Source organism: Aquila chrysaetos, chromosome 6, assembly GCF_900496995.4.
Source record: "Aquila chrysaetos chrysaetos chromosome 6, bAquChr1.4, whole genome shotgun sequence".
Taxonomy (NCBI): Eukaryota; Metazoa; Chordata; class Aves; order Accipitriformes; family Accipitridae; genus Aquila; species Aquila chrysaetos.
In genome coordinates, this window is record NC_044009.1 from 5,260,228 (window position 1) to 5,275,098 (window position 14,871).

The window sequence follows — 14,871 nt, forward strand, 5'->3', positions numbered from 1 at the left end:
GCTATCCATTTTACCTACAGAACTTTGTTAAACTGTAGTTACAACTGAGAATTTTGGATCATATTGTAAGTTGCTGAAGAAAGAAAGAAAGGACAGGATTAAGTCCTGAAATTCAAAATATATCTGAGTACAGGATCATTTTAAATTGTAATTTAAAACTTCATACAACAGACATAGCTTGGCTTTGTAATTTTAGATAGCATTTATTTTGCTATTGCTTTTAGATCTAAATTTTAGTTATTTAGCTTAACATGTACAATTATATGTATTCATATAGAATTTGAACAGCCTTGTATAATGACCATCTTAATCCTTTATATTAGCAAATCTTGACTTTTGCCTGACTTCTTCCCTTGAACCTTTCCGAATTCTACTGTTTAAAGTAACTGTATTCAAAGAAAAGACCAACAGCATCAGGCAGGCTTTTTTCATATTGTGTTGACATATGTTTTAGTACATTCCTACCACCTTGTGACATTTCTGGAAGCTGCAAATCTGTAGCACTCTCAATTTTGCTTCCATTTCTTTAAGGTGGTTTCTATCTGCATGCTTCTTGAGATTCCCTGTAAAATATAGTGTGGAAGAGAGTCCCCTGAAGACAAGTCACACAGTCCACGGGGTTTTCTTTGGTCGTATTTTCTTTCCTTTTACATAGTCCCTTCTGCCCCCTGTCCCGTAAAAGCTAGCTTCTCTTCTGTAACTCTATGGAATGTCAGATAAAGTTTTAACAGCATTACAGTATCCTTTCGTACTTAGCTATTCTGGAATTTTCTCTATATTTTCTTTTACTTTGATCCTCACAGTGGTTGATTCATCCCAAGGCTAAATGAGCATATTAGAGTTTATTTTCCAGTCCTTTTGAATGAAGGGACATCCATAACCTTTTTTCAGAAAAATCCTTTATTGAAGCTACTAATTATAAAGTATATACTCTGAATCTTTTTTTATGTCATTCCATTGTCTGATCTTAACCAAAGATAAAAAGAGGTAGTCTAGAAATTAAATGGCCCCATCAAGTTAGATAAAATCTGGTGGCCTAAACCAAGCCCTGTTTCTCACTTATTTTTCTTTTTAAGGTGTCCCACAGGTTAAACTGCTTTGTGGAAGTGACATGCTGGAATCTTTTGGGATCCCCAATCTGTGGAAGTTGGAGGACATCACTGAAATTGTGGAAAATCATGGCCTTGTATGCATCAGTAGGGCTGGAAACAGCGTTCAGAAATTCATCTATGAATCTGATATTTTGTGGAGACATAAGAATAACATTCACCTTGTGGAAGAATGGATCACAAATGACATTTCCTCCACCAAGATTAGGAGAGCACTGCGGAGGGGCCAGAGCATTCGTTACCTAGTGCCTGATGTAGTTCAAGCATACATAGAAAAAAATAATCTGTATAGTCCAGAGAGTGAAGACAGGAATGCTGGGGTTGTCTTGGCTCCCTTACAGAAACATGCAAGTGATTCCAAGAACTAACAGGCACTATACAACTAACTTACTTTCTGCTGTTAATAAAGCTACAGTTCAGTACAGGAAAATGTGATTTTTAGGGGTTGGTTTTTTGTTTGGTTTTTTTTGTAAAGTAACTAGTGGGCTAAATCTGTCGCTTTAGTACATCTGCAGTTGCTGTTGAGTTTGGTGCACTCAGTAATTGGACCTACACAATCTTTTTTAAGTCAAACAGTAAGATTTTCACGTTTAAATGTTTTGTCACAGTGCAGTGAACTAAGTGTAAGAATTCACACTTGCACATGAGAATTACAAATTAACAAACAAATGAAAATGTTCTAATTAGTTTTAACTCAGACTGCTGAATGCTATTTATAAAATACTAACACAAATATTTTTAGTAACTTAAGGTGTCTTAACAGACAAAGCAACTTAATTTCAAAATGTACCACTTACTGATAGGAAATCTATGTAACTCATTTTTTAAAAAATTGCCAACGTGGGGTGCACCTCAAAGAAATTATTTAGCTCTATCCTGGAAGGGAAAAATTTACTCCTGGCTGAAGTTGTGCTAGATACACCATGCTTTTAGCTGCCTGCCTTTCACGTATGCAGCCTGTTTGTCTGCTATCATGCAATTTGCTCCCAGAAATGCCTTGTGCTTTACTTTTTCATTCATGTTTCCAGAGCTGTATGTTAAGCTCAGCACTGTTTCTCATGGAAGGACAGACCTACTTCAGAAACTGGTTTACAGCCATTGATTTAATGGATAGAAATTAATAATAGTGTCATTGCACTGATTCTCACACATTTGTCCCTTTATTTCAAATAATAAATGAGCTTTTACTTTTGAGCCAAATGTATATAGCCAGAATTGTTTTCTGTAACTGGAGTTGAGAAGAAATGGTAGGATATTAAGACTGTATATAAGAAGTGAAATGTTTTTCTTTGCTAGAAATCTGGTTTTGAATCTAATAGTATATTGTCTGTATTATGTGAATATAAACTAGAAAGGCACTGTGAATGTCATGGTGATAGAATTCTACCTCCCTTTATTTGCCATCATCCCATTTTTGTTTGGATGTGCCTTATTAAAAATGTGAAGGTTTCTAAGACACTACCTAATGAGTCAATAGCTTTTTCATACAGTCTCCACAAGATTACTCTGTTCACGTTTTTCAGATCAACAAATCCAGCAGAATGTGAGACTCTCAGGGGAGGAAACCTAGATGCTGTTGGGCAAGTCTAGAACCAGGGACATGTTCCAGGATCACAACTGTGACAACCCGCCATCTTTCTTCCCTGGGCAGGGGATCCTCAAAGAGCTGAGGCAGAGGTCTAGGCTTCCCTCGGAGCTTAGGTGGAGTCTGGAAGCCAGAAGCCAAACACAGAACATCACGGGTGGCCCTAGGGCCTGCAAAGCTCATATAAAACCCAGCAGGTGAGTCGAGATACTATTGGGAAAACCTGTAACCTGCAGTGGAGCTAGCATTGGGCATGCAAACTTGGACCCCTACATGAAATTCTGCAATTACCATACACTAGAACATCTGTGTTCTACTAGTTCCAGTCTGTACAGGTGGCTACAGAGAATCTACACGGAGATTAGTACTAAATCTCTTAAAGTACTAAAGAGATTTAGTAATAAAATCAAGTCACAACTTAGAAGTGCATCTGTAACTGCACTGTGACAGAAAGTAGCATCAAGTATTCTTAGGTTTTTTTCTTGGCGATTCCTGCATCAAATGTCCTCAGTCTGCCATTTTTTTCCCGTAGAGCTCAGGCAAGCTTATCCTGTCCTTCAATAATGAGGCTGGGTTCGTTTATCATCAATAGTAATAAAGGTACCGAAGGATAAATTATGCCCCCCGTGACACCTTAGCAATCAAACTGCCATAACTGATTGAAGATAACTATATTATTGATGGTGCATAGGAAAGGACAAGATCTACTTTTCTCTTTTGCTCGCTGTCTGTCTTTATGACTGACAAGAATAGAGGGCAAGATTTATTTTCAGCACTCAAGTCAACTAGTGTGCTTCTGAATAAACGGAGCAGATCTTTCTAATGGGAAAGCACCCTGTTTATGTGGTCACTTTTTGGAGTAAAATTGCACTTAAGTCTAGATTTATTCTAAATAATGATGCTGGTGTGTGTTGGTGTACTTTGTGTAATTCTAGAGAAACTGCGCATTCAATAGGATGTTTTATAAAGCTTTGGTCTTCAAACAGTTATATTTCACTGGGTTTTAACGTAGTTATGTGTGATGGGTCTTTCAATAAAATAAATTGCATGTGATATGTTAATTTTAGTCATCCTGTTATTAACCAAATGTGATGTCTGATAGCGGCACGATTGTTAAGTAGGTAGAATGATGTCCGTACAGTTTTGTCTATACAAAACAGAACATTGTTCAAAAATTACACTGACTGCTGAATATGGATGTTTTGTTTTACTAGTGGGATCCAGAAACCTGCCTGTTACAACACTAGAAGTAACTGCACACTGACAATCTACTGTTACAATCAGTTATAAATATCAGCTTTGCAGTGATGTGGCATATTCAAAAATGTTAGACAGGTATAACTTTCAAGAGTGGACTAGACCTAAAAGAGAATCTATATACTTGAAAGTGTAAGGTTTGTGAATAATGCAGTTCACTGAACTTTATAAGAAAGTTATAATGCATTCACAGATGTTCTATAAACAAAAATGAGGCTTGCTTTTTTTTTTACATCACTGCATTTGGTTCTGCTCTATTAAAAGAACATAGGGCCCTTACACTGCACATAAAATTCAGACTCAAAATATTTTATAAATACTACAACAGCAGCAGGATCCACTTTATCTACTTCTGTAACGAGCCACATCCTTAATGGAATGTGTTAGACGCTCAATGCTGCACAGCAATTAAGACAGAAATGGAAAAAAATTCTTTCCACAAAAAGAAAATCGGGAATTTGTAAGGGAGAAAGAAATGAACCATCATAGGACGTGGCCAGGGCACTTGGCGGTTCTTACAAAAAGTTCCACAGGCAATTCTTTGGATGAGCCTTGAAATAGTACCCCTAGTACCCTTTATAAGTCTTAGTTTGAGATGAAGTACTGATTTACAGAAAGAAGCACCACATCCCAGACAATATGCATAATCTTAATTTTCAATTAAAATGTTATATCCAGGCTCTTACACAGGACTTATCCAAGTACTGACTTCCCTTCACTTGGAAGAGTCGATAGTATTGCAACAGTGCTTTACTACCATAGCCTCGTACTAAGAAATTATGGGTGAAATGTTAATATTTGAGTCCAGGGGAAACATTAATTTGCATTTCTCTGTGCCGTTCCTAGTTTAGTATAGGTTAGAGAACAATATCCAGCTGCAAACAGGAAACAAGCTTTGACGTCTTAATTTCCTACTGGCATGATTCTGTGAGTCATATAGGTCAAACTGTCAGCTCCAAAAATGTAGCTAAAGTTCAGGGAAGCTTAATTTTCTGTGCAAAATATTATCTTTTTATTCAGCCTAAACTGAGTCAGTAAATAGGCAGATGTAGTAGCTATAGGTGAGATTCCTCATTCAAGATTCAGAATACCAAATTCCCTTTTTACTATGGTAGCAACACAGTTAAGATTTCCCTTGCCCATCAATTTTGGGTTTTTCTTTTAATGTAGCCTTCATTGTGGTGCTCGTTGCTGTCCCATCTGACCACTTAAAATGTGGGATTAAGCTAATGCTCAAAACATATGTGTGACTTTGGGAATGAATGTTTTCCCCATTTTACCAATGAGGAAACTGAGGTAAGAAGTTAATCTAGCTCTCCTGTACTTAGCGATTCTAGAGTGCCTAGTTGTTCAGGGTTATTAAATTCATATTTCTTACTTGGTAAATTGTAACAATAAGGCATACAGTTTGCAAAAAGTAACCACTGATGGAGGAACTGCAAGACATTGGAGAATTATGTAGCTTTTAAAGGAAATAAAATCTCACTTCCAAATTCCTTATATATCCTTTCTCTTCAAAGTCAGACATACTTTATTCACTTTTCAAAAAACATTGCAGGATCATCACTTAAGAGATTTCTTTCACCACTTTGCTGAAGATAAAGTCCAACACTGAAGCTTACCTGCTGCATCCTGTGCTCTACTCTCTATATGCTCTGCCACAACATAGAGCATCTAATAAAGCATCAGTGGGAATAACTTCTGTTATGATCTCTGCTCTACTGTATGTGTCAAGAATAAAAAGCAAAGGGGGGAGGTAAACCTTCTATATACACTAGAGTACTTTTTGAATTTGTTACTCTTGTTGGCTATTTTTAGGAGTTGAAAGTGAATTGCAAGAACAGGTATTTGTCCTCTTTCCCATCTAGGAAAACTGATAAACACAGAGCTGCAGAACTGAACAGAGCTCAGGCCTCCGGATCTGCTGTCTCATGCCTAACTACTACACAAACTTTCTGGCTGGTAAGGCATCTGAGAAAATAAAGAATTTGGTATATGTATGTTCATTTAAGTAGGACATAACTAACAACATTAAAGAAACCAGAACACAAGCACGTGAACTGTGGCACAGCAGAGCTGTGTCGAGAGTCACATCAGAGAATAACATGTACAAAAAAGGTTTGTCTTTCACTTTTCTATTATGACCACTAGAGAACGATGCTGCCTACTATTCACTCCAGACATAAACCAAGAAGATATAATACTTATCTCTATTACTATGTCATAGGTACGGCTTTAAAAATTTGCTGATACACCTACAGTTTAACAGTCAATCCCTTACTGTTCAAATACAGCATGTATTTACAGTGGGTAGATCACCTTTTCAGCAAGTACATAGATTTCAGATCATAAAGCCACAGATCTAATACACATGCAGGGAATTTTAGTAATGACAAAATCTGTCCATGATTCCCTTTAAAGTATACAAGATGGACACAAAGGGTTTAAACCAGTTTTTGGTTTGCATTGTGACTCTTGGACTATTAACATTTGCTCCACACAAAGATTTCAGAAACTGTGAACTTTTCCCTCCAATGCAGCTGAAGCTGATCTACAAATACCCTCTCACCTATTGGCTCAGCAATAGTACCCTTCCCCTCCATCGGAAAGGCTCTGCGATGTAATCCCACCCACAGCCTTCCTTATATAAAGCCTGGTTGGAAAACTATTTTGGGTCAGAGGTTGACTGCATCTTCCTTCCACAGTCTGGCAATGCCTGTGGATTTCAGTGGAACCTGGAACCTTATCAGCAATGACAACTTTGAAGGTTATATGGTGGCCTTAGGTAGGTGAAAATAGTTGATTCTATCCTTCCCCCATAAGGGTCCTCCTGAATTTTAAGACTCTGAGCTCTTTAAAACCTAGATATTGCTGAAGCTTTTTTTTCTCTGAAAAACAATGGAAGGATCTTTGTTTGTTGATAAACAGACAGCATTAACTATACTTTAGTCTGTCACCCAAGTGTCATTGCAGCCTTCAGGAATTTCTCAGCCTAATACTTGTTAAAAGTAGAATTTTTTTATAGCTTTCATCAGAGACAGGGAAGACTTTGCCTTGTCCACTTAATTTCTCTTGCTTTTAAGCACAAACTTATAGAACCTATGTCTCGGGTTAATTAAATGTTAAGTAACAAAAAAAAGCACTTGGGTATTTGCCACTTCCAGGCAGTTGTTTAGCTTAGTGTCATTTATCTTTAAACAGCTTACAAAATACTTCTCTCATTACTGTGACTTGTTGATAAACCTCTCTAACCATCCCTTTTCTGGAGTGCTTGAAGCTAACCTCTTACCTTGCTCAGATCTTTTATAGAGAGAGATTAATGGTGCTTTAATGGGAAACTAAGAAAGTTCTTGGTACTTTATTAGTTTTCTTGTGCAAAGCTCATTACAGACTGTGACAGCAGGCAACCTTGTGTACAGCCTTCTCTTCTCCCTGCCTTCCCCACCCGTTCTGCTTTTTTGACTTGTGTAAACTGATGACCAGTAATGTCCCTTGTTGGTTATTGTATATACAACTAGAATAAAATCAATTTCTGGCTGTGTCTAAGCTGGGTGACCTACTTAAATTGTCTAGTTGGTATCTTTAAAATGGGTCAAGAACTCTTCTCTGTTTCTAATCCTGCTGTGTTATCAATTGGAAAAAAAGAAAGGGTGCTTCCATAATGACAATTTGTTTGAATACTAAGTAATAGACAGTTAATGTGTTAATGTCTTCAAATGGAATAGAGATTCTGTCAGTTCCTTGATAATAAACATTGTCCAGCTAAGTAAAGGGCTTTTTTTAATGAAATATAACTACAATCCTTGTGAAAAATGCAATTTGTTTTCTGTATGTAATTGGGCGAAGTTAGTAAAAGTAAAGGCAAAGAATCCTTTTGATGATTTACAACCTATCTTTAATTACTCCTGCTTGGTTGCCAGTATACTGAACAAAACAAGGACTGAAATAGCTATTGTAGAGCTAGAATGAAAAACTCTTCTGCCAGGTTAAGTAGAGTAAGGAGGCTAATATCCAGTCGGCTGAGTAACTAGACGGTTATGGATAAGGACATAGCTATTGCAAGCCCAGCCCTTCCTTCAATTTACTATCTACCTCTAATGAATAGATTTGTAAGTAGTTTCTATTTCTACATTCTTATAATCATGTTAAGGCTTAATGGGTATAGCTGTTACCAGTACTGAACTCAAACCCCTCTATGCTAAAATAAACTGGTAACTGTGTAAAAACATGACTGACAGATTCTGGCACTTCTGTAATGCATACAGTAATGAAGTCCCACTTCAAACACAGTCTGCATAATGAGCCATATGGTTCAACACATGGTAGCTGAAGACACCCTGTCAAGAAGATCACAACCCCAGCCTGCATAAAGTGAGAAACTTCTAGTGGTCCTATAAAATGACAGTTTTAATCTAGGTGATGAAAATAACTACATTAATTAATACACAGACCCCCATTTTACCCATCCACCTTCCTGAAAACGTAACTCTGAGCATGCTATTGGGATGCAGTGTAATTCAGTTGCCTGCCAAATAGACGGCCTGTTCCTATAAAGAAACAAACATTCACTAGAGAAATAGAAAAAGCTCTAGAAGCACTGCTTTAAGCTCAATATTACCAAGAACATCAGGATTCTGTTAAAGGTGACTGATCATTAGAGATAACCAGGAAATCTTTTGACAAGTACGATGTTTTCTAGTTGCATTTAAAAAGTGTTAATAGCAAGCGGCATGTCCTGAAAACAAGCCTGAGTAATTCATTTTAGGACTGCCCTTCATTTTAGTCTATTTAAGGTACAGGGTGCAAAGATTTCTTGTTAGTTCACATAATGCCTTTCCTCTGACAAAGGATGAGAATAGGCATTAACTATTCCCTCTAGCTAAGCAGGGGGTAAGTCTGAGACCAAGCTTGGCATGTCTGTGTGGGGGAAACCAACTCTCCCCAACTCCTAAAAGGTCTCTTTTGACTCAAAGTCCTAGAAATCTTGCACAGGAATTGTGCAACAATTGAGTAAACTGGTTTCCAAAGAGTAAAATGTACAAGAACATGACTTGATCTGTGTAACATACAGCTTTAAACAAAAAAACCCCAAACCCAAACAACAAAACCTTGCATGGCAGTAAGGTCAATCTATGTAAGAAATGCTTCTGGTAGTAATAAAGGTAAGTCCTGGCTGTCGGAATGGCTGGTGATAAATACAACTCTGACCTTTTTGCCTCCTGTCCAAGGTATTGACTTTGCAACACGCAAGATAGCAAAAATGCTGAAGCCTCAGAAAGTGATCAAACAAGATGGCGATTCGTTTTATATCCATACCACTAGTACCTTCAGAGATTATTCACTTCAATTCAAAATTGGAGAAGAGTTTGAAGAAGATAATAAAGGCCTGGATAACAGAAAATGCAAGGTAAGACTGAATACATGAAATCAAGAGGCCGTGACAAAATTAAGATGCCATGATCAATCCAGCTACTTGAGCTGAAACTGTTTCAAGAATACTATTTGTAATGCAATGCAAAGGTAGGAGCCTGAGTTACAGACAAGGAGTTTCACTTTCCCTCAGGAGTAATATTTAGGTCCCCTTTTATCCAGGAAAAAAAGGACATTGTCTACAAGTATATTGCAGAACTGAGACAAAGACATACAGAAACACTTTTTTGTTTCCTCTTCCACAGAGCCTAGTTACCTGGGAAAATGACAAACTTGTCTGTGTCCAGACTGGTGAGAAGAAGAACAGAGGCTGGACTCACTGGCTTGAAGGAGATGACCTCCACCTGGTATTTACTTCAGATTTCTACTAATTCTGTCTCTATATGACAAAAATAAGCTTTATAATGTGGTCATGGTGTGCACAAGTCTTCTTCTAGCTCTGTAGTATTTGTAATGGATGGTACATAGGGAGCACATGCTGCTTTGATTTTAGTTTAGCTGGAACAACTTCATTGTTTCACTGTCTTGTATAGTTAAATTCGGAATGTTAAGCATAACGTATTAGCATGGCAGCAGAGTGGCAGTCAGCAGTCATGGCAAAGGATCTGTGGTCACTTTTAGAAGCAGTTCCTTTGATTATTATATACATCTATGCTCTTGTTTGTTTGTTTTTTGGTAGGAGCTTCGTTGTGAGAATCAAGTATGTAAACAGGTCTTCAAGAGAGCTTGAATATGTGTACTGGTTCCTACATGGAGAGACAGCTATATACAGGAGACTATGCATCCTCATGTCCAGTGACGGCTGTATGGACAAGAACTGATTTCTTGTACCTGTTAACTTAAATGGTCTGATGTTTCTGGCTCAGGAAATAAGTCTGCTGTTGCCAGTGTTAAAGATTTGAATTTTGCTAATAAATGCCCCAAACCAAACCAATCTTAAGTACCTGACTTCTGAATGTGTTTTTGGAAGAAATAAAAACAACCCAAAACATAAGTGCTATGGCTTGGGTCTCTAGTTAGCTAACAGTCTAAATCAAAAGAAGAAGATAAGTGAAGATAACAACAAAGGAAGCAGACAACAAAGGATACAGATTTATTATTCAAAATGCTTCTCTTTAAGATGCAGACTAGTAGTTAACTCCACTTGCTTGTATCTTAAATGTGTAAGGTCCTATACTATGCCATAGCTGCTTTGTTCTCAAAATAATTAAGTTCAGCTTACCAGAGGAAACCAGCCTGTGGTCAAATCCCAGAACAATGAAGACAGGTCTGAGTAATCCATGTAGATTCCAGTCTGCAAAATAATTGAACTCTATAAGCACATATACAGAGTGAAAACAATGTTTCTTTAGTTAAGATTTTTTTTGCATACACCTGTTCCATTAGGTTAAATGTTTTTCTTTTTGACCTTGTGTAATGTTGCATAGAGAAGTAGGTTTTATTCTGCCTCATGTAAACACATTTAAGTGGTCAGATCAACTTGGTAGCTACATGTGAAATGAGTTGCTGCGTATTGTTGGTAACACTAACGTTGCAGGGATCTTTTCACTAGTGGAAAGAGAGGAGTTTGATTAAATCTAGCTTAAGCTTAGTAACTTAATTACTTTCTATGAAAAAAAAAAAAGAATTCTAAAGTAATTCCTGACATTTTTAAACATAAGTAGTACCACCTTTCTGATACTTCTTGTCAGTTCAGGATTATTGAAGCTACCACCACAGGCAGACAAAATCTGTTGAAGCCTGGAGGGCTTTTTGTTAGATTGAACCCCTCCACCCATAATTACTAGAGGCCTATGTAAATTTAAGCTGGTTTGCAAAATATGAAGAAAAGAACTAGTATTTTTTATACAGTTAGGGAAATTTGGGGGACCAGCAGTAAAATGCCAGGTGTTTATTCTGTGGAGCCTGACAGTACCTTCCTTCTGGAACTGAGTAGTTTTCATTTACTTGAAAATAAAATTCCTGTTACCATGTTATTCTAATACAAATAACAAATTCATGCAGCAGACCTATTCTGTCACATAGATCAGCAATATACAGCAACAGCCACACAGACTTCGCTACACCACTAGATGGCACCTGTGGAACGTATTGCATCTTTAAATTGAAGAGGTTCCAAAGCAGTATCTTAAGTGTTAAATATTGCAGATACTCTCGAACCCTACAGCTTTTAAGCTGTGCCCTCCAATACGATATGCACGAGAAGCAATACAGAAAGGCAATGATGACCTTAGGAACTCTGTTAGTATAAAGAGAGACTCCAAGTAGAAATCGGAAGAATGCAACCTTAGAAACCTGCATGACTATAAGTATAATAATTCATTAGTAAGGCTGCTATGAGGAAGTCCTTACTGTTAGGAATATAGAAGAGTTATTATTAGCAGTGATATTGCTTTTCTTATTGCTACCTTCCTACTTCAAATTGCTGATTTGAAACCAGGTAATGCTACACAGAATTCACTTGAGGATGCTTTGAAGATCTTGAGGATGAGAGAGGCTACTACAGTGACAAAACTGCTTATTCTAATTTCATTTATATGCTAACCAGTTCACATGCTTTCGTAAAATACAAATTAAACATCTTGAAATGCAAGGTGAAAAAAGGAAGGGAGCAGTCACATGTTCTGGAAGTGGGGGAAGAAAAAAAAAAAAGACGACATTAAGATAGCCTTTGCCAAGAACATACGCACTTGAACTATAGAACTGAAGGACAAGAACAAAACTCCCCAGAGAAGCACTCGAAGGGTTTTATTCAAAGGTGTTTCAGACCACTTCAATTATCTTACACTATTGCTTTGATGGTGAAACTTTTTCATCAACCAGCCTCTGAGGTTTTTTTAGTGCAACTGCTGGCCATGTGTATTATAATGATTTTAAGGTATGCCAGCTGTATGTGGAAGTACTTCATAGATAGGTGAAGAGAAATGTGTTGGCTTCTGGATTCTGCAATCAAAACAGACAATGGAAAACCAAAAGAACAGCCAGGATTCACAGTCTCTAAACCACTTTCTCTAATGATGATATTAAAAAAAAAAGTTATACAAGTTATATATAAAAATGTAAGGAGTCGTATCACTGAATGTAGTTTGCTATTATTGTTTCTAAAAGTTGGTCTTTGTGACAGACTTATACAGACTACTTTTAAACAGAGCACATAACTCTTCCCTGACATCATCAGAAGTACTTTTGAGGTTACTAATTTTTACTCAAAAGCTTTTAAGACATAAATTTGTGTGTAGTCTCCTAATAATTTTCTTGCCTACTCTTCTGTGCAATGACTATATAATATGGAATAAACCAACAGTTTAGCATAAGAACAAAGCAGCAAGTGAAATCATGTAAAAGCCTGTGCTTTGGATTATAGCCCCAACTCCACTGGAAAAAACAAAACCAAAAAGAAACACCAAATGAAACACAATCTAAAAATCAAAGGTAACAATACACATATGTTCTACAAAAAGAACGGCAATATGTATTATGATTCAATTATTTACAAAAGAATTTGTTTCCCATTCTGGGCACCTTGGTTAAGTCATCAAAAACATTGGTTTTGGTCAAACACCTTTAAATCAATATAGTATGTTAAGGAAGATGTGTACTGAAACACAAGACCAAATACTGTATCTGGCTCATGCATTAAAAAAAAAAAAATCTAATCTATTTTTTCGCTTTATAATTATTTGCAGTGCTTATGGAAATACCTCTTAATTCTATCCCTTTGTTCATACAGACCAGTTTGGTTCCATCTTAAGAACATCCTGTTGCCCCCTTTTATGGGATTCTTTGACTTGGTGAGTCAAACTACGCTGCACTGCGCATAGCTGTCAGTTAAGAGATTATTATTAGTGACTGTTCATCCTGGGGCAAAAATCTGCTGATGCAACTCCCATTTTTTTTGTTCTCTTCAAAAACAGCAACTTCTCAAAACCCTTTTCTTTTTCACCTACATGTATTATAACTGATCAAACAAGCAGAGCTGGAAATGACCATCCAATTCACTTGAAGTCAAGACAGACCCTGGCTGTTTTGTTCTCTAGCTGAGTTTAATTTCGGGGGTGAGGAAAAAGAGCAGGAAAAGATGAGTATCTTCCACAAAAATACCATTTTGCGGTATAATGAAAGAACTAGGTGTGGAAAAGTTTGTGTTTTTACACTAGAATGGAAAAAAATACCTCAGGTTCAAACCACGCCTAGAAAAGGCTAAGGCCCAGTACTCACTGAGGGCTTAGCGCCTTCGTTTTCCCTCGATGCGTTACACAGACGGTAACAGTTAGACAAAAAGCCCGTAGTATTCGTCACTTAGAAGGGGGCTAACACCTTAAAGAAGCGGAGCCTGTACAGACCCACCACAACGGCAAGATTTCAGTAGCCTAACCCCAGCTTGCACCCCGACGTCCATACCTCCGGGGCTGCTCCCGCCTCCGGGCAAGCGGCGACGCGTCTGCCGGCGGGCAGCTGCCTCCTTCCCGCCCTGCTCCCCAGCCCTCACCGACCCGCTCCCCAGCCCGCCTTCCCCGCGGTCCCGGGCCCCCTTCCCCGGCCCTCTCCCTCTCCTCACGGCCGCCCCCCCCCTCAGCACCGCCCTCGCCCCCGTTGCCATGGCGCGCGCGGGCCGCCCCTCCCGCGCCGCCACGACGAGCCGCCGTGCCCGGCCCCGCCCCCTCCCTCCCCGCCGCGCCGCGCCCCGCCTCCCGGCGCTGCCATTGGTCTGCGCAACGCGGGGCCCGGCATGCCCGGCTCCCTCCGCGGCGCCGGGCGGTCTCACGTGATCCCGCCCCAAGATGGCCGCCGCCGCCCTCTTGTTTTGATGAATAATCTCTGCGCGGGGCAGGGGCCGCGGCGCGGGCGGGGGCCGAGGCCGAGGGGCGCGGGTGGGCTGGGGCAGCCGGGGGAGGCGGCTTCTCCTCGGCCGCGGCGGGGCGGGGCGGCAGCTGAGGCGCGGGCGGGCGGGCGGCAGGGAGCGGGTGGGCCGGGGGCGGCGGCGGCGGGGCCGGCAGCCGGCGGGCGAGGCGCGGCGCGGCCGCCCCGGAGATGCCCTTGTGAGGCGCCCCCGGGGGGTAGAGGCGACAGGAGAGCGCTTCCTCGGAACTGCCCCTCGGCGGGGCGGAGGAAAGCGCCCTCCCTCCGTTCACCATTAAGAGGAAGGCGATGGAGGAGCTGAGCGCGGATGAGGTGAGTCTGTGGGCCGCGGGGCCTGAGGGGGCGCGCGGGCCCCACAGCGGGGAGAGGGCGCCGGGGCTGTTCGTGGGCCCTTTTCCTGACCCCGAGGAGAAACCTGGATGTGGGAAGGAGCGTTACTGAGGCGCTCTGCCTTCGCCCGGTGCCTGCGCTCAGTGGTTTTCGTGTTCCTCCGTTTCTCCGTGCTGTCCCTGACCTGCGACCCCCTGGCTGGCCGACGGGGTTGAATTGCTTCTCTCCTGGTTAATTGTTTGTTCTCTGCTCCCATCTGCCAGGTAGTCTTTGTCTGGAGGATGTCTCCTTTCTGTGTTC

The 14,871-nt window shown here is 40.0% G+C and overlaps 3 protein-coding genes and 1 long non-coding RNA gene across 7 annotated transcripts in view; 3 read left to right on the forward strand and 1 right to left on the reverse strand.

The window, feature by feature from the left end:
* The window catches only part of NMNAT1 (nicotinamide nucleotide adenylyltransferase 1), an 8,947-nt gene extending 5,192 nt beyond the window's left edge, over positions 1-3,755 (forward strand). For both annotated transcript variants that reach the window (XM_030019278.1, XM_030019280.2), the window contains exon 5: positions 1,077-3,755. In XM_030019278.1, coding sequence (XP_029875138.1) covers positions 1,077-1,477 — 401 coding nt within the window. In that variant the 3' untranslated portion in view covers positions 1,478-3,755. The remainder of the gene's footprint in view (positions 1-1,076) is intronic.
* The window catches only part of LOC115343404, a 14,939-nt gene extending 1,077 nt beyond the window's left edge, over positions 1-13,862 (reverse strand). Inside the window, exons 1-2 of the long non-coding RNA XR_003924112.2 lie at positions 13,783-13,862; positions 10,604-10,675 (exon numbers count right to left, since the gene is read on the reverse strand). This is a non-coding gene — a long non-coding RNA (uncharacterized LOC115343404). The remainder of the gene's footprint in view (positions 1-10,603; positions 10,676-13,782) is intronic.
* RBP7 (retinol binding protein 7) lies at positions 5,895-10,315 on the forward strand. The gene is made up of 5 exons (XM_030019288.2): positions 5,895-5,913; positions 6,657-6,736; positions 9,180-9,358; positions 9,627-9,728; positions 10,061-10,315. The coding sequence occupies exons 2-5, from the start codon at positions 6,664-6,666 to the stop codon at positions 10,109-10,111; spliced, it is 405 nt and encodes a 134-aa protein (XP_029875148.1). The 5' UTR covers positions 5,895-5,913; positions 6,657-6,663; the 3' UTR covers positions 10,112-10,315.
* A 481-nt stretch (positions 13,863-14,343) lies between the features above and the next one.
* UBE4B (ubiquitination factor E4B) overlaps positions 14,344-14,871 on the forward strand; it is a 42,199-nt gene continuing 41,671 nt past the window's right edge. For all 3 annotated transcript variants that reach the window (XM_030017738.1, XM_030017739.1, XM_030017741.1), the window contains exon 1: positions 14,344-14,553. In XM_030017738.1, coding sequence (XP_029873598.1) covers positions 14,530-14,553 — 24 coding nt within the window. In that variant the 5' untranslated portion in view covers positions 14,344-14,529. The remainder of the gene's footprint in view (positions 14,554-14,871) is intronic.